The 20,134-nt window shown below is 34.8% G+C and overlaps 1 protein-coding gene across 1 annotated transcript; it reads left to right on the top strand.

Annotated features, from left to right (window-relative positions):
* Positions 1-128: 128 nt before the first annotated feature.
* Positions 129-12,339, top strand: LOC128211274 (eukaryotic peptide chain release factor subunit 1-like). Its single transcript, XM_052915880.1, has 11 exons — positions 129-364; positions 6,235-6,410; positions 6,703-6,842; positions 7,274-7,412; positions 7,544-7,734; positions 7,996-8,125; positions 8,452-8,607; positions 9,052-9,116; positions 9,869-10,016; positions 10,330-10,480; positions 10,931-12,339. Exons 1-10 carry the CDS (start codon positions 264-266, stop codon positions 10,407-10,409), a joined length of 1,326 nt encoding a protein of 441 aa, XP_052771840.1. The 5' UTR covers positions 129-263; the 3' UTR covers positions 10,410-10,480; positions 10,931-12,339.
* Positions 12,340-20,134: the final 7,795 nt, after the last annotated feature.

Here is a 20,134-nt window from a genome sequence, read left to right as displayed (position 1 = left end):
AATTTACAAAGATATGCGACGTTTGTCCGAAATACAGTCTAGTGCGTTGTATGTTTAGTATTGCGCAATCGTTTCTACTTTCGGTTTGTGATTGCGCAATACCTGGTTCACATTTAAAGGATGTTTGTGGGTAGTGTTGGTCATTGTTACCAAACAGTTTTGGGGAAAGAACGCATAGGACTTAGCATAAATATATAAATAATTATAAATAAAAGCCACAAAGAAGATTAAAACACTAAAATACAGTCGAAAAAAACGATATAATGGCAACAAGCGGAATGCACGGAACCGCTAACGGGGCGGATCAAAACGTGGAGTTATGGAGGATGAGGAGGCTGATTCAGAGGCTTGATGCCGCCCGGGGGTAAGTCACTCGCGAGTACCCAGTGCGTCATGTTAGTACAGTCTGTAAAATTTAACCGCTTTTTCTTCAAAGAATTACATTTAAGAAGTAAAACTTATTTTTTTATTTCGAAGCCTAATTTGAAAACTCTTATTTTCGAAGCGGCAATTTTTAGGGCGTTTAACATATAAAAGATCAAACAAAAAAGGACTGTTTTTACATATAGTATATGGATAGTGATAGTGACAAGACGTGATTTTACGGCTCTTATTAAAACAGTGTTTTTAGAAGTAAATACTGACTATTGAGAGATAAAAATTATATTTGCAAATAGATAATAACATGAGCTTTACATTGGATACAGTGTTAATACTAACTATTGTTTTAGTTCATTTCAATTATTGAGGAAATGATGATTGTTTTTTCCCAAAATATAAAGGTTCAACAAAGGATTTATTGAAGTGTAACAGATTAGTGTAGCCTGAGATTTACCTGTTTGCTATCAACCTTTAACAAGGGATATACTGTGTAATGGGTATTATGTTTTCTATTTCATTATATTCCATGCCAAACATAAATAATTTATTATTTACCTTCAGGATAATAAAATAAAATGAACACATGTGTAGGTGTGCTACAGACGGGATACTTTAATCAAAGATACACTCACATACAAAGCAAATGGTTCCAAAAAAAACCTTCCAGTAAATTATTACTACTGGCTTCACAGTTCTTATACATATTTCATAATGAAAAACACGCTGCTAAAAGCAGTCGTAAAGTGTCCGGAACCACTGCTGCACCCACTCTCAGACTCAACAATACTCGCATTGCCATGGTAACAGAAAAATACCAATCTGAAAATATAAATATATTTTAAACAAGGTTCAAAATAATGTTTAACATATATTATTATATGTATCTGAATACATTCATAGATAATGAAAATTTGACATTTTTGCAATGTTTTCTCTATCCCGTCTGAGCGTCGAATAACCAATTCAGTTCAATAAATGCACGAGGAAAACTCCTGATTTACGCACGAGTAACCAGACCTATACCTAATAGTACTTTAATAATCCTATACCGCAATAATAATAAATACATTTGTATTGGAGTTACTTTGTACTGATTGACTGACTGCAGTGATCAAACACCATATATACATGTGTGCACACTATACAGCTAACGGACTGCAGGGGAATAGCTGTGTAGCAGAATTTACGAAAACTAAATATGGCTATTGAAATTGTTCAATACCGTGCAAAAATCGGATGTTTTAACTTGCATTGTCGTCAACGGACAGTCGTTTTGCTAAAGGGTCTGGCATTCATTTGCGCATCTTTGTGTGCGGCGTATTTATGATATGGTACTTTCTTTCCCTACATGCAGTCATTACCGGTCATACATTTATTGTAGACAAATATGCATCTGCCAGCCGTATGCTACTTCTGTCTGCTGACGTGGAGCTTAATCCAGGACCAACTGAAGACACTCAACTTATACTTAATGATATGGCTGAAATTAACTAGGTGTAACCGAACCTTCTTATTCAACGAGTGGTAGTAAGCCGCACGGGCGGTTACAAGAACCCTCAGGTTCGACACAGGGCAATGGCAGGGATGTTGGGTGTGAAGAACAACTGAGATGTTTGCATTTTTTATACAATCTATTCAAGAATCCAAGTTCATTAATTAAATTCAAATGGAAATAATACTGTAAAACCAAAATAACTATGAAACTATAAATGCCTTAGACACACCTAGCTGCTCAGGCAAGCTATAATGTAACTTTAGGCTGTCAGTTTGAAATAATTCTGTCAAGTCAAACATTGACAAACAACAGTACAAATAAAATCTAAGTAATTTATTTCTAACTATCATAGGCAGAGATTATTCACATCTCAGGTACAATAATATCTTCTTATTTGATAAACCTATTGATAAACGCAGTGAGGGGCCCACAGGGTATATACGCCCTACCTTGAAAAAGTTATGGAAAGTAATTATGATGACGATATTGTCAATGAAGATGACGTACTAGGCCTAGTTCAGTCGGTCTTAAGTAGAAAGAAAAAACAATTCAAGAATGTTTTATAAAATATAAATATTAATATAAGTAGCACAGTTTAATTTGGTTATAAAATCAATAAAAAGACAAAGCTAAACAACTTAATAACAAGCTTATAGGTTGGTAATTATAGAATATTTTAATGATATATTTTTTTACAAACAAGCTATCTAAAGTAATCTTTTTCATATTTAATTTTCAAAGTAAGCACATTCCTCAATTAATGATTTACGAACAAAATGAAACTAACAAGATTTGCATATACAGTTATTAATAGCCAACTGATGGTAAACTCTGAATATAAAATTAAATGGCAAAGCATAACTTAAACTTTATATGCAATTGAAGGAAGTATACATTGTAAATCATACTCATTATAATCCAGATAAATATAATGAACTTCTATAGCACGGGAAAATGTAGTAACATGTACACAACAGTCTACACTATAGACTTCCGTTATAGTGAGTTGGTAGAACCCGTTACACAAGTGAAAAATGAGCTAGTAAGTGTCAAATCTGATATAAAGTGTATGAAGTCTGAATTCTCATCGATTAAATTAAATGTTTCAAAACTTGAAGCGTGTCAATCAAATACTAATGCAACTGTTATTGAAATGCAAGAGCGATTATATGTTTTTGAGTACAGGCAGGAGAGTGTTGAACATGACCTCCGTGAGCTATCCATACACGATAAAATCACCCATGACAAAATAGAAGATATTGAAAAGCAACTTATTATCTGTGAATCAGAAAGGTTAAAATGCTCTCTTAGAATGTTTGGCCTTGAAGAGCGAGAAAATGATGATGTTACTCTGGAAAAAAATATTGTTGATTTTTCTCCTTGACACTGCCAGAGGATAGTATTGACATTAACTCCATAGATAGAGCTAGAAGAGTCGGTAATGCTGGAAATAGACCAAGATTAGTAATTGTAGATTTTAAGAATAATCAAGATAAATTCAAACTTTTTAAATATCGCCACAGACTCCGGGCTGAGGGAATACGTATTTCAAATGACTTATCATTTCTACAACGTCAAAAGTTAAAAGATGCTGGAACTCTAAGCTTTGTAATTTTGATAGTTTTAGCTTTCTCTCTGGCTATGACGTTGTATGCCTACAAGAAAAAGGTACAGATGATTGTAATATATGTAGATGTAATTTTCAAGATCATGAAGTGTTCTCTTGTAATGCTAAAGAGTCTATTGTATATCAATGGGAGGTGTTGTAATGATTAAGAGTCAGTTAAATTATTTAGTTAAAATGATATGTGATGAGTTTGAGTTTGGAGTGATGGTGTTATTTGATAAATCACTGTTTAATTGTGTCCGAGATGTATTGTTAATATCAGTGTACTCGCCTCCTGAAAACTCTCTTTTTTATGTTAATAGTAATTACTCATGTTTGCAAAGGATAGAAGATTTGATTGCAGACAATAATTTAAAGTGTTATGAACTACTACTGTGTGGTGATTTTAATGCAAGGACCGGTAATTTGCCAGATTATATAACATTTGTCGAGGTACCAGAGCTTCATGATGTCAGGGATATTCTTGATGGAGATATCACAAGCATAAGGCAGTCGTGTGATTCTGTTGTAAACAACTGTGGAAGACTTTTACTTAACTTTTGCAAGTCGTACTTTTGTTTCATTTTGAATGGACGACGTCTTAGAGATAACTGTGATAGAACATATGATAAATTTACATTTGTTAATCAAAACGGATGTAGTGTAAATGACTACTGTATTGCTACAAAAAATGTTTTTGATTTAGCTGAGAATTTTACTGTTATTGATAGAGTAGAAAGTCCATACTTTCCAATATGTGTATCATTCGACATGTTTTTTGAGCATATAGAAGAAATTAATGCTACACCTATTAAAAGGTATAACCTTAATACTGATACAAAACCTGAATATATTGCAGAATTATCTGGAGGCTATGAAGATGGCATATTCCATTCTTTAGAGTCTTGTATTTATAATAGTGATAATGTTAATGATATAGTGGATAAATTAGAACATGTAATTAAACTATGCAGTTAGAAATTTGTATACACATTTATTCCAAGGAAAGTTAACCCAGGGCATAAGGTTTGGTTCGATTCAGGATACAAGAATGCAAAAAGAGAATCAACATTTGCATTAAGGCAGTTTCGTTTATCTCATAATGTTGTTAATCTTAATAGTTATTTACATAAGAAAAATATATTCAAGAATATGTGTAAAGGAAAACGATTTATACATTAGAAGCAATATTTATCAAATATTAAAAAACAATGTTAATAATTCAAAATTGTTTTGGAAGGAAATAAACAGAATGTCAAAGCCTGTTCCTACGGAATCGCCAATTGATATAGATATTTGGTGCCACCATTTTAAGTCTTTGTTTTCTTCGGACATTGGTGTAAATGGTGCGGAGGCTAGGGTATATGATGTAAATGTTTAATACTTGGATGAGGTGGAAAATATTCATTTTAATAGTCCTATATCGCAAGAAGAGATTATAGATACTATTAAAAAACTAAAACTGAATAAAGCGAGTGGATGGTTTATTCTACCTGTGCATATTGTCTGTCTATGGTATTGATATTTTACTACCATTTATTTGTAAACTATTTAATAAATTATTTGCTTCAGGGTCATTTCCTGAAAAATGGTCTCATTGTATTATTGTACCATTGCACAAGAAAGGCAGTTTGGTTAATCCTAAAAATTACAGAGGAATTTCACTTATTGATGTATTAAGTAAGATTTATATTACTATTGTTACCGCTCATGTGACTTTTTATGTTGAAGCTTATAGTAGATTATCAGAACGTCAGGCTGGTTTAGAAAAGATTACTGTACTACAGATAATGCATTTGTATTATATGTTGTTATAACCAAATACCTACAAAGGAAACAGAAGCCTGTGTATGTTGCTTTTATAGATTTAAAAAAAAGCATTTGACTCTATTAATCGTTCATTATTGTATGATGTTTTACGTAAAAACAATATCTCGGGGTGTTTGTATAGAACGTTTAAGTAAATATATGCCTCTGTTAAAGGTGTTGTTAAGACCAAAACAGGACTCTCCAATGTTTTTGATTGTCCAATAGGATTACGTCAAGGTTGTAGTTTAAGTCCAATATTGTTTGCCTTGTTTATAAATGAACTGCATAGCTTGTTTTTAAACAACAATGTAAGAGGTTTACAACTTTTCCCTGATATAACTGAAATATTTCTAATTATGTTTGCAGATGATATTGCATGTGTATCTGACACCGTTGTAGGCCTACAGAGATAGTTACACATTTTACAGGATTTTTGCAATGAATGCAAGCTTGTTGTTAATATAGACAAAACGAAAGTTATGGTATTTAGGAATGGTGGACAATTATCAAGACATGAAAATTGGTATTATGCAAATAGTAAACTTGATGTTATTAAGGGTTTTGATTATGTTGGTGTTCATTTTTCAAGTACATTATCTCTGTATAAAATGGCTGAACATATGTCAATTAAGGCAAAACGAGTACTTTTGCATGTTTTAAGTTCGTTTCAGAATTATAGTTATGTACCATATGAAACATTTTTTCAAAATATTTGTTGCAAAAATCATGCCAATTATGTTATATGGCTCAGAGTTGTGGGGACTTAAAATATGGTTTGCATTGATAATGTACATATGTTGGGATGCAAAAGGTTCTTGAAGGTTCAACAAAACACTTGTAATGATGTGGTTTTAGGTGACTTGGGACGTTTTCTTATGTAAATATATTCATCTAAACGTAGTATTAATATGCCGATATAACCATTATCTCCCCTTGTTACAAGGAACGGTACGAGCATGATTTCGTTGGTCGTTCCGGCTGGCGGTCAGGTGGTGCGGGCTACCCGGCTGCTGGAGGAGGAAGTGGGCACAGCTGCCTGCATCAAGAGCCAGGTGAACCGTCTCTCCGTGGAGGCCGCCATCGCCTCCGTCAGACAAAGGCTCAAACTTTACTCCAAGGGTAGGTTTACTACACGTTCATGTCTCACTTGACACTAGGATTCGAACTAGTGAAAACAGAGACTGTTTCAAAATATTGCGACGTTGAATGGCATATAGCATAACATGGTAATTTATATAAGCAAGACTGAAAATGCTTACTTGGAACGCCACGTACACGTGCAATACTATCTTGATATAACACCTTCCATGTTCCATGTTTTTTCAAAATCCTGATTATTACCGCCACCCACTTCGTCATCATGGTCACAGCACGTATCCATATTTCCATTCACCCCCTCCCTTGATTTTAGTTCCTGCGAACGGACTGGTGATCTACTGCGGGTCGGTGCTGACAGATGGCCGAAAATCAAAAAAGGTGACCATCGACTTTGAGCCCTGCAGGCCCCTCAATAAGTTCATGTACCTCTGTGACAGCAAGTTTCACACTGAGGTATGGATAGAATCGTTCGTATACATATCGTCATATTCTTGTATTTAGGTTATTTGCGTACCATTATTGCTTGCTAGCGTACGCTCCTCCATGTATTTATCGTCGGTTCGTGTTGTTGTTTTATACAAGAAATAAACTGACGTATGCTATGTAATAGTTGCTCCACCCGCTCCCCGAGATATTTAATTCTACACAACGATTAATGTATACTTTTAATCACGAAGGCTACCGTTCAATATATTGAAACCATCGTTTTAATTCAATTGCACGCTACATATTGCGCAGTGAGAGCTCTGGTCATCGGTTGAGTTATGAGAATTAAAGGAAAGCACTCCATCCTGGTACATAAAACCTAAAGTTTAGTATCATCGTATAACCAATGTTATTCACTGTCGTTATGTTCTTTTTATAATCATGTCTCTATTCATTAGCCTCTGAAGTCACTACTGGAGGATGACGTCACGTACGGTTTTATCGTGGTTGACGGCAAGGAGACGTTGTACGGGACGCTTTCCGGTAGCAACAAAACTGTGCTTCACTCTTTCAAGGAAAACCTGCCCAAGAAACATGGTAATATTTGCCTGCTATAAGAGTTCTTGATATAGACTGGTTTCACATTTTACCATTATTTAAAAAAAACCCAACAAATTTGACAGTCTAGGGTCTCAGTCCAATGAGATTAATTGTTCTACCTTCCTCAGGTCGTGGTGGCCAGTCAGCGATGCGGTTCGCTCGGATACGCATGGAGAAGCGGCACCACTATCTCCGGAAGGTGGCGGAGGGAGCAACGGCCGCCTTCCTAGCCGACGGCCAAGTGAACGTCCACGGCCTCGTGCTGGCCGGGCTGGCACACTTCAAGACAGAACTCAGCCGCTCTGACATGTTTGACCCGGTAAGTATTCCTTACAGGCTTAGCGGTAGTGTTGAACAATATCGTATTGGCTGGTTGATTTAACAAACATTGGAAACTGCTTTGCGTGCAAATATTATTGTAAACTACTAAAACTAGCGTTTCAATTATGCGCTGAACATTGCAAGTCTCTACCATAAATTTTAAATCAGCCCTAACACCATCATCGGAATCCCAGTTATTCAAACAGTTTACTCTGAAACACAACACGGCATTATTTTTATCACTGCCTTTGATCTTAAGCGGCTGCAGGAGAGGGTATTGAAGGTAGTGGACGTGGGATATGGCGGCGAGAGCGGCTTCAACCAGGCCATAGAGCTGGCAGCACCGGTCCTCTCTAACGTTACATTCCTACACGAGAAACGACTCATAGGTAGGAAAGTATACCTGTAGGCTGTACTACATCGTCATTGGCATTCTCGTCGTTGTTATCGCCGGAGTGCTTATCATCATCATCATCGCATCGTCGTCGTTGTTGTCGTCGTCGTCGTCTTCGTCATCATCATCATTACCAGCAGCAACATAATCAATCATCATTATCATCATCAGCAGCAGCAGCAGCAAAAACAGCATCATCATCATCATCATCATCATCATCATCATCATCAACAACATCATCATCAATAGAATCATGGGGAATAATAATATGTCTTTAGAACTTTGAAATACAGACATTAGTCTGATTGAACTTATTTTCAGGTCGTTACTTTGACGAGATATCCCAGGATACAGGTCGGTTCTGTTTTGGAGTAGATGACACTTTGAGAGCACTGGAGATGGGGGCTGTGAGCATTCTTATTGTGTGGGAAAACCTTGATATCACCAGATATCTGCTCAAAAACCACCAGACCGATGGTAGTGGCATATACTATTTCCAATACTTATTTGTTTTAACACTTTAGAACTTATTCTCTATTTCTCACCATTCCAATGATTCTCTCCCATATTTCATGCTGACGACATATTTTCCCAAAATCTGTTTAAATTGAGTTTTTTTATTATTGTGAACAATACCAATTACCAACTGACAAATACTAACTGAACAAATCGTAAATTCAAGTCTTATTGTTTATACTAGCTTTTCGGCACTGTTATATTTTCATATATTTATGAACAAAAGAACTCTAACTTGAACTTCTAATGACGATTTACTGTTGTTACAAGCGGTGTTACATTACACACCAAAATGAAATGTCCATGTCTGAAACGCGAGAGAGTCCCTTTAAAATATTTTGATTTGTATTGTACGAGTAAGTGAGTTTTTTATGTTTGTTTTAAAAAATACTTTAATTTGTTAAGGAACGGAGATCCTGTGTCTCTCTGATGACCAAATGAAGGACCGTGATTTATTTCAAGACCAAGAGGTACGCCAATGAACAATTACACAGTCAACATAGTGAACGCCGTCTTGACGTCATGACTTACAATAAATACCGGTTTATGACCAACCAGTAAAACCATATACAGCCGATATATGATAGATATGATTAATATATCGTATAGATAACACGAACAAAGTTCTCTTTAGACTATCAATGTACGGCATCAATCAAAGAGGATTTTTTTAAACCGATTACAAAACAATAGTATTAAAAACTATCAGTCATGTGGTTAAATGGCCATAGGATGATGTTATAACAACGAACCATAGCCCAATGTGCGCTATCGGATACATATGGGACAAATCATTCATACATGTCGAAAACATGACCTTCATTGCTTTATCGGCTTTTATCCGATGGGGGAAAAATTAATATAGGTCGGATAACGTCTTTGATATCTATCCGATTGTTTGAAAACTCTCCGGTTTTGGACCGCTACTGGTTTTTGATCCGCTCAATATACATTAAGAGTCTATGTAAGTATTTCGAAAACATTCTTTTTATACACTGTCTTGTACCAATAAACACACAGAGAGTATACGTTAATATCGGATAGTTATCGGGCCATCATCAAACCGATCATCTGCCAACATTCCAACTATGAACCGATATCTATCTGATACGGCCATGACTGGATGTGTGTTGTTTTACAAATATATGCGTTTTCGGATAAAAAGAACACACATTCAATCACATAAAATCGTACAACATATTTCTATAACATTCCTTCATAGACCGGCGTCGAGTTGGAGCTTCAGGAATCGATGCCCCTGCTGGAGTGGTTCGCCAACAACTACAAGAACTTTGGATCCACCCTCGAGATTGTCACAGACAAGTCACAGGAGGGTGCACAGTTTGTCAAGGGATTCGGAGGAATTGGCGGTCAGTGGACAATTTTTTTACTCAAATAATACATATTCATCTAGTTTTCAACTCTATGAAACTTGGAGATTGGCTATAACCATGCATGTTAAACGTTAGCCTCAAATGACGAGGTTCGATGTGTGTAAAAATAGTATCGTTGACAAAGTGGTAGAGGCCGGTCACCCGGACAAAGGGCATGGATCTTTGAATGTGAGTTGAGAGGTTATGAGACTTGTTGGCACATCAAGTGAAGATAGAGAGTATCCAAGTGAATTTTTCATGTCAATATGGTAGAAAATAATTGCAATATTGTCTTTTACTTTTCTGCCAGGCCTTCTAAGGTACAAGGTGGAGTTTGAGGCACTCCAGCCTGACATCGCGAACGAGTTCGACCTTGAAGCGTATAATTAAGTCAAGGTTAAGGTCACAGCCCCGTGATCACCCATATATAGGAAACATAGGAGCGAGGCAGACGGAATAAGGTACATTAGGCCAAAAAAAAATTGTTTGTTTAGGGTAACCTTCCCATAATTTCTTTTCTTGCACATGGCAGTCGTTCCTACATTACTGTCATTGCCTGACTTTGTTTTATCATATAAACAATAATTCTGATTAAAATCTGCATTTATCCGCCCTTCGTAACTCTCTATTCGCTAACGAATATTTTATTTTGCTTAGAAACGGAAAAAATAGTTAGGGTCGGCGCATTTTTATAGGTAGTGTCGGGTTACCCGGAACAGACATATATTTGTTTTAGGCCTTAGAACTATAGTCTGCTTTACAGCATATCATCTGAACATTAGACGAACACTATGCATATAACACAAAACTTGTATGAACTCGCATTATTAACTTAATATTAGCCTATTGTTTGTTCAGTCTTTTATGGAATACATGTATATCAATGCCACAATGGTTTAATCTCATTTCAGGGGAATAGAGGACCAAATAACAGACAATGTCACACTGTGGACAGCCACAAAGTCCCCCTTCCCTCTGAGAACATCGGCGTCATGCCTACAGCGAATTTCATGGCTCCGCCGGTGACATGCTCATCAGTCGAGAAATATTCCATGCCATTGCCTTCTTTATAAGGTCATTTCGTGGATCTGAAACATGCCGTACACTTAAATAATAGAACCAATATGTACATATCATAGTAGATGTATTTGCTCCTTTAAGCGGGGAAGGTGTTTGCCAAATTGATTTCTGGCTAAATGGAAGTACCACAACATAATTTCAAGAAACGATCCTTTAAATTAGCCTGATGAGTATCTTTAATTCATCCTGGTGTTTTCACTAAAAGCCTGCGATCCTCTCCGCGGGCGGAACGGGGGTCGTTCAAAGGTCATGACTGTTGTGATGAGGCGTTCTTGAATTACGCCTTTAAAATGTTTATTCTTTTGCTTTTCTGCTTTTCAAATAAAAAAGGTCTAAGTTGTTGCCGCCGACGGATGAGTAGGTCGAACATTTTGGGATATTTTTAAACTTTAAAATCGTTTCAAACATTTACATGAAACGTAACGGTAGACATTTGTTTCAAAATCCATACAACATGACTTGTACGTAAATCAAAATCCATAATATTTGCTAATATAATTTTTGTCAGTTATGTCCCTTGGTCAAATGAGAAAAAAAACAGACCAGGGTTAAAATCAGTATTTCTTGTTTAGCGTCATATGCTGCCATTCAGAACTCCTCGGTCATTTTCCATTCGAAAACAACTTCGGATGTATATTGACGGTTTCCAATTTCAGAAAACTTTATATTAAACTACGCTGCAAGTAGATCTCGTAGTAATTTTAATTTTGTAGATAAACTTAAATCTTGGTAATCTTAATTATGTATGCAATAATACACTTCTATGGCAATAAATTTAAACTTAGATATACAAAATACACGTTGAAACACTCAAATTAATTAATAACATTTTCAAAATTTTACGAACTCCGATGTACCGGCATACACCCGACGTTGTTTTAGATAGAAAATGGCCGATGAGTACCGAATGACTTGCTGCATGTAAGTATAGGTAGTTTTCTTTGACTGCTGTTTCCTTTTTGTTCATGATGAACAAATTGCACAATTGTTATATAGTGTGTGTTTTTCTCTATTGTTAACATAATTTATTCTGTGTTCATTCAAATACCTTCTGTTTTGTTTCGCTAAGGTATTTAACACATTGATCACCTTGTATATTCATATATAACCATTTGACAATAGTTTATATTCATTCTATCTATATATATATGCATGTTTATTCACCAAATACCTTTGTATGTGTTTCGTCTGTTATATATGTATTTTCCTATCTTCATTATTGGAGGCAATAAAATATTGAATTGAATTGATTGTTATCTTGTTATTACTAGATGTAAGTTAATAAACAGTTTTACATAAATGTTTTCTCTTTGTTATGTATATACGATTATTATCAGATGTTTATGAATTAGATTCTTGGATGTCCATTTGTTGACATTTTCTTGAGAAGGAAAACAACAACAACAACAAACAAACAGACAAACAACAACAGCAACAACAAACAAACAAACAAACAACAACAACAACAACAACAAACAAACAACAAATCTAGAAGTCTGTTATGTTGCTTGCGGGTGCTTTCATACATACACAACTTTACGTAAATTTTGAACAGTTAACTAAAACAGGAAGAACCTGATAAAAGACAGCCTTGAAGAACTACCATTAACATGTCGTCCATTAATCATTACATGCACTTTCTATTGGCGAAAATTAAATTAAACTCACTTTAAGCATGTCGTTTTTAATATGAATGCTATATACTGTTATGATTCTTGTTGTATTGTTGTTCTTTTGCTGAAAAACCCCACGACGAATTAAGATATGAATGTGTCGTTTGACAATGGTACAACAGGTGGGCGACAATGCAATCTTAGTTTTCATACAGATGGCTCAAGACCACAGTTATCTGCCCCCCGTTGACCTAGATCCGGATGTGAATACAGAAACAAAGAGTGCTTGTGTTCAAGTATCAATATTTTATTAAAATTGAATGAAAAAGAAGCAAAAAATGTTCTTTTTGCAGAGAACTTGACTGAATTTGACACTCTATTGCAGAAATTGATAGTTTTCAATGTAAATATTGGAAAAATCATAGCTTGTGGAAGTCTGAAAATTAGTTGTTTGTAGCCGATTGACTCCCTGGCGGAAGGGTTATGTATTTGAACTCAATTTTGACAGTCGGGTCAATGGTCAACATGGTGTTTTCTTGTGATTATATTTTGTGTCTTGAATTGTTCTAGAGATGCCATGTCCTTGTTTTTCAATTGGGGTGTGTATAAAGTCAAAAGCCAGGTTAGTGTCTATATGAAACATATAGTAAAAATAACTGTGGTCTCACGCCTGATATAGAGGAAGCTTTTGGAGGGGTGGCCTATTTTAAATTGTTATAAATTCTTAATTTATACAGCTATCTGGTTGAAATTTGGCCAGTTGACAGTGCTTAGCCATAGAATATTGGTGTTTGAGTATGAAATGTGAAAATCTTATATTACATAATATAAATTAATAATATATAATTTTCTTATATATTTTTGACATTTTTAAAAAAAACTACTTTCACTTTCAATTTAATGTTTGGAAATAGTTCCAAATGATGGTAACTAATGAATGAAAGCCTCACTTTCAATTCCAAAGTATAAATGGAGGGATTTTTTTAACATAGGAAGCAGACCCAGGAGGAACTGTCTGTTGAAGACCCCCCCCCCCCCCCACCAAGCTGCCCACCAGAGGCCAAGCTGTACTTGGTGTTTGCCAACATGCTGTAATTTGTAAGTACTTCAAGATAATATATTAGAAAATGGTATCCAAACTGAAGTACAAAGTGAGACAGTTTGGTCATAAAAGCCCATTGAGACTGTTTGTTCCATTCCTAAATGAATTTCTTTCATGTTGTCAATCATTTCTGATGTGGCTTTGATAATAATATTATTTTCTAATGAAACTGCTGACTTGTATCAGTCTTTGGTCTGTATTGTGCATCTATTCACACATTTTGTTTGCTCTTTTAAGCAAACATTACAATAATTGCAAATTCTATAAGCAATTAAACAAAACTTACTGCACATAGGATGCAGAATGATGTTTTATTTAGTGTGCATATGATTTTCAGCTTATGGACAAGAAAACATATACTTTAACAATCACAGCAACACAATGAGATCCCAATTTTAAAGAAATAATGCCACCTTTCATTAATTCATTAATTCATTCTATCAATCATTCATATATATTCATTAATTCATTCATTTATTCAATTTATTCATTGAAAAACTTGACATTTCTCAAGGCAAAATAAATAAAAAGTGAGCAGCTTTCATAAAGAATAGAGCCTTTTCCCTTAATGCATTAAAAAACACAACCTTAATACAGTATAAATGTTTTAAAAACCCTAATTTATTGCTTATTTTAATAGCCAGCCTGGTTGCTGTAGCCACAGAGGAATTTTCAAGGACAAGAACCAGTGCTGGTAAAACTGTGGTCTCTGTGGTTTTCCATACCGGCTCTCGGCAAGGATTTTCAAGAAAGGAATACCATCTCCAAGTAAGAAGAAATTCTAAGCATGTCTGGTTTGAATGCTTGCAAAATGCATCTGGGTACTCAATAAGATGAGGTTTACCTTTGAGTTGTTAAAAACTGATTGCAAAATGTCCAAAAGACTATATATTCTATTAAATTTGTCCTGAAAATCTTTGAATTCATGAACTTTTCTGCATATTTATCACATTTATGACTATATTAAAGGTTGTGTATGCCTCAAATGAGTGTTTACAGGCCTTTTTCAAACTTTAACAGTAGTGGCAGATAGTTTTATTTGTGTAAAACATTGCTTTTGTGTCTTGCTTGCAGATCATGATGTGCCAATAAGCTCCAGTTAGCTGCGGCCTTTTCCCCAGGCGGTAGTCCTGCAATCTGAATCCAGGAGATGCAGCTCTGAATCCAATATTTCAGAAGAATGAAGATGTTAGTCAACTCTGTAGTGCTTGTTTGTGTGTAAATGATTCCAATGAGTGAGATTTATAGCAAATCAGGTGTAAATAAGCATCTTATAGACAATAGTGAAGTGCTGTACTCTGAATTTAATGCCAAATCTAGCCTTCAAAACAGATTCTTAAAGTAAATTTTTTTTAAAAATGGGCATAATAATGCTATCTCTGCATTTTCTACATCATGTAGCCACCTCATACATGAAAACACTAGCAGTTGTCATGAATCTTTAAGTTTTGGTGTGTTTTTTGCCATTTCCTTTGTTGCGCCATTTGTCCCGGAAGCCAACAATTTGGCATATAGTGTTGTTTAGACTGTCTATTAACACATTATCACTAAATTTCTTGTGTTAAACTGAACAGTTCTGTTACCTTTGTATATAAGTGGACCAGAAAAGCAAAATTTTGACAAGTTGAGGCATTTCAGTTGGGCTCTATGTCATTTTTTATATAAAACACTAAGCCGATGAAGTGGAAAAACCTTATTTTGCTTAGAAAAAATCTTAAAAGAGTAGGCAGGCCAGTTTTGTGGTGCTGTTCTATAGACACCATTAAAAGCTACAAGGAAAACTTTACTTGGTCAAATTATTCCAATGCATAAGGAAATAATGGCTCTTCAAAGGTTTGCGGCTTAACATTTGAGGGAAATGGCTGTTTCTGCTTTTTATGAAAATACCACAGGTGCTAATACTTGTCTCATTCATTTAGTGTTTGATATATCATTGCCAAACTTTCAGTATGTGTTGCATATAGCCTGAAGCTGAACTATAGGAGTTTTGAAGTCTGTTTCTGAAAAAATGTTGCTTAATGATATAGAGGAAGCTTTTGGAGGGGTGGCCTATTTTAAATTGTTATAAATTCTTAATTTATACAGCTATCTGGTTGAAATTTGGCCAGTTGACAGTGCTTAGCCATAGAATATTGGTGTTTGAGTATGAAATGTGAAAATCTTATATTACATAATATAAATTAATAATATATAATTTTCTTATATATTTTTGACATTTTTAAAAAAAACTACTTTCACTTTCAATTTAATGTTTGGAAATAGTTCCAAATGATGGTAACTAATGAATGAAAGCCTCACTTTCAATTCCAAAGTATAAATGGAGGGATTTTTTTAACATAGGAAGCAGACCCAGGAGGAACTGTCTGTTGAAGACCCCCCCCCCCCCCCCACCAAGCTGCCCACCAGAGGCCAAGCTGTACTTGGTGTTTGCCAACATGCTGTAATTTGTAAGTACTTCAAGATAATATATTAGAAAATGGTATCCAAACTGAAGTACAAAGTGAGACAGTTTGGTCATAAAAGCCCATTGAGACTGTTTGTTCCATTCCTAAATGAATTTCTTTCATGTTGTCAATCATTTCTGATGTGGCTTTGATAATAATATTATTTTCTAATGAAACTGCTGACTTGTATCAGTCTTTGGTCTGTATTGTGCATCTATTCACACATTTTGTTTGCTCTTTTAAGCAAACATTACAATAATTGCAAATTCTATAAGCAATTAAACAAAACTTACTGCACATAGGATGCAGAATGATGTTTTATTTAGTGTGCATATGATTTTCAGCTTATGGACAAGAAAACATATACTTTAACAATCACAGCAACACAATGAGATCCCAATTTTAAAGAAATAATGCCACCTTTCATTAATTCATTAATTCATTCTATCAATCATTCATATATATTCATTAATTCATTCATTTATTCAATTTATTCATTGAAAAACTTGACATTTCTCAAGGCAAAATAAATAAAAAGTGAGCAGCTTTCATAAAGAATAGAGCCTTTTCCCTTAATGCATTAAAAAACACAACCTTAATACAGTATAAATGTTTTAAAAACCCTAATTTATTGCTTATTTTAATAGCCAGCCTGGTTGCTGTAGCCACAGAGGAATTTTCAAGGACAAGAACCAGTGCTGGTAAAACTGTGGTCTCTGTGGTTTTCCATACCGGCTCTCGGCAAGGATTTTCAAGAAAGGAATACCATCTCCAAGTAAGAAGAAATTCTAAGCATGTCTGGTTTGAATGCTTGCAAAATGCATCTGGGTACTCAATAAGATGAGGTTTACCTTTGAGTTGTTAAAAACTGATTGCAAAATGTCCAAAAGACTATATATTCTATTAAATTTGTCCTGAAAATCTTTGAATTCATGAACTTTTCTGCATATTTATCACATTTATGACTATATTAAAGGTTGTGTATGCCTCAAATGAGTGTTTACAGGCCTTTTTCAAACTTTAACAGTAGTGGCAGATAGTTTTATTTGTGTAAAACATTGCTTTTGTGTCTTGCTTGCAGATCATGATGTGCCAATAAGCTCCAGTTAGCTGCGGCCTTTTCCCCAGGCGGTAGTCCTGCAATCTGAATCCAGGAGATGCAGCTCTGAATCCAATATTTCAGAAGAATGAAGATGTTAGTCAACTCTGTAGTGCTTGTTTGTGTGTAAATGATTCCAATGAGTGAGATTTATAGCAAATCAGGTGTAAATAAGCATCTTATAGACAATAGTGAAGTGCTGTACTCTGAATTTAATGCCAAATCTAGCCTTCAAAACAGATTCTTAAAGTAAATTTTTTTTAAAAATGGGCATAATAATGCTATCTCTGCATTTTCTACATCATGTAGCCACCTCATACATGAAAACACTAGCAGTTGTCATGAATCTTTAAGTTTTGGTGTGTTTTTTGCCATTTCCTTTGTTGCGCCATTTGTCCCGGAAGCCAACAATTTGGCATATAGTGTTGTTTAGACTGTCTATTAACACATTATCACTAAATTTCTTGTGTTAAACTGAACAGTTCTGTTACCTTTGTATATAAGTGGACCAGAAAAGCAAAATTTTGACAAGTTGAGGCATTTCAGTTGGGCTCTATGTCATTTTTTATATAAAACACTAAGCCGATGAAGTGGAAAAACCTTATTTTGCTTAGAAAAAATCTTAAAAGAGTAGGCAGGCCAGTTTTGTGGTGCTGTTCTATAGACACCATTAAAAGCTACAAGGAAAACTTTACTTGGTCAAATTATTCCAATGCATAAGGAAATAATGGCTCTTCAAAGGTTTGCGGCTTAACATTTGAGGGAAATGGCTGTTTCTGCTTTTTATGAAAATACCACAGGTGCTAATACTTGTCTCATTCATTTAGTGTTTGATATATCATTGCCAAACTTTCAGTATGTGTTGCATATAGCCTGAAGCTGAACTATAGGAGTTTTGAAGTCTGTTTCTGAAAAAATGTTGCTTAAATAGGCTCAAGACCACAGTTATCTGCCCCCCGTTGACCAAGATCCGGATGTGAATACAGAAACAAAGAGTGCTTGTGTTCAAGTATCAATATTTTATTAAAATTGAATGAAAAAGAAGCAAAAAATGTTCTTTTTGCAGAGAACTTGACTGAATTTGACACTCTATTGCAGAAATTGATAGTTTTCAATGTAAATATTGGAAAAATCATAGCTTGTGGAAGTCTGAAAATTAGTTGTTTGTAGCCGATTGACTCCCTGGCGGAAGGGTTATGTATTTGAACTCAATTTTGACAGTCGGGTCAATGGTCAACATGGTGTTTTCTTGTGATTATATTTTGTGTCTTGAATTGTTCTAGAGATGCCATGTCCTTGTTTTTCAATTGGGGTGTGTATAAAGTCAAAAGCCAGGTTAGTGTCTATATGAAACATATAGTAAAAATAACTGTGGTCTCACGCCTGATATAGAGGAAGCTTTTGGAGGGGTGGCCTATTTTAAATTGTTATAAATTCTTAATTTATACAGCTATCTGGTTGAAATTTGGCCAGTTGACAGTGCTTAGCCATAGAATATTGGTGTTTGAGTATGAAATGTGAAAATCTTATATTACATAATATAAATTAATAATATATAATTTTCTTATATATTTTTGACATTTTTAAAAAAAACTACTTTCACTTTCAATTTAATGTTTGGAAATAGTTCCAAATGATGGTAACTAATGAATGAAAGCCTCACTTTCAATTCCAAAGTATAAATGGAGGGATTTTTTTAACATAGGAAGCAGACCCAGGAGGAACTGTCTGTTGAAGACCCCCCCCCCCCCCCCACCAAGCTGCCCACCAGAGGCCAAGCTGTACTTGGTGTTTGCCAACATGCTGTAATTTGTAAGTACTTCAAGATAATATATTAGAAAATGGTATCCAAACTGAAGTACAAAGTGAGACAGTTTGGTCATAAAAGCCCATTGAGACTGTTTGTTCCATTCCTAAATGAATTTCTTTCATGTTGTCAATCATTTCTGATGTGGCTTTGATAATAATATTATTTTCTAATGAAACTGCTGACTTGTATCAGTCTTTGGTCTGTATTGTGCATCTATTCACACATTTTGTTTGCTCTTTTAAGCAAACATTACAATAATTGCAAATTCTATAAGCAATTAAACAAAACTTACTGCACATAGGATGCAGAATGATGTTTTATTTAGTGTGCATATGATTTTCAGCTTATGGACAAGAAAACATATACTTTAACAATCACAGCAACACAATGAGATCCCAATTTTAAAGAAATAATGCCACCTTTCATTAATTCATTAATTCATTCTATCAATCATTCATATATATTCATTAATTCATTCATTTATTCAATTTATTCATTGAAAAACTTGACATTTCTCAAGGCAAAATAAATAAAAAGTGAGCAGCTTTCATAAAGAATAGAGCCTTTTCCCTTAATGCATTAAAAAACACAACCTTAATACAGTATAAATGTTTTAAAAACCCTAATTTATTGCTTATTTTAATAGCCAGCCTGGTTGCTGTAGCCACAGAGGAATTTTCAAGGACAAGAACCAGTGCTGGTAAAACTGTGGTCTCTGTGGTTTTCCATACCGGCTCTCGGCAAGGATTTTCAAGAAAGGAATACCATCTCCAAGTAAGAAGAAATTCTAAGCATGTCTGGTTTGAATGCTTGCAAAATGCATCTGGGTACTCAATAAGATGAGGTTTACCTTTGAGTTGTTAAAAACTGATTGCAAAATGTCCAAAAGACTATATATTCTATTAAATTTGTCCTGAAAATCTTTGAATTCATGAACTTTTCTGCATATTTATCACATTTATGACTA

The sequence above is a fragment of the Mya arenaria genome, chromosome 12 (assembly GCF_026914265.1).
Source record: "Mya arenaria isolate MELC-2E11 chromosome 12, ASM2691426v1".
NCBI classification, from domain to species: domain Eukaryota; kingdom Metazoa; phylum Mollusca; class Bivalvia; order Myida; family Myidae; genus Mya; species Mya arenaria.
This window is presented reverse-complemented; position numbering and strand designations above follow the sequence as displayed.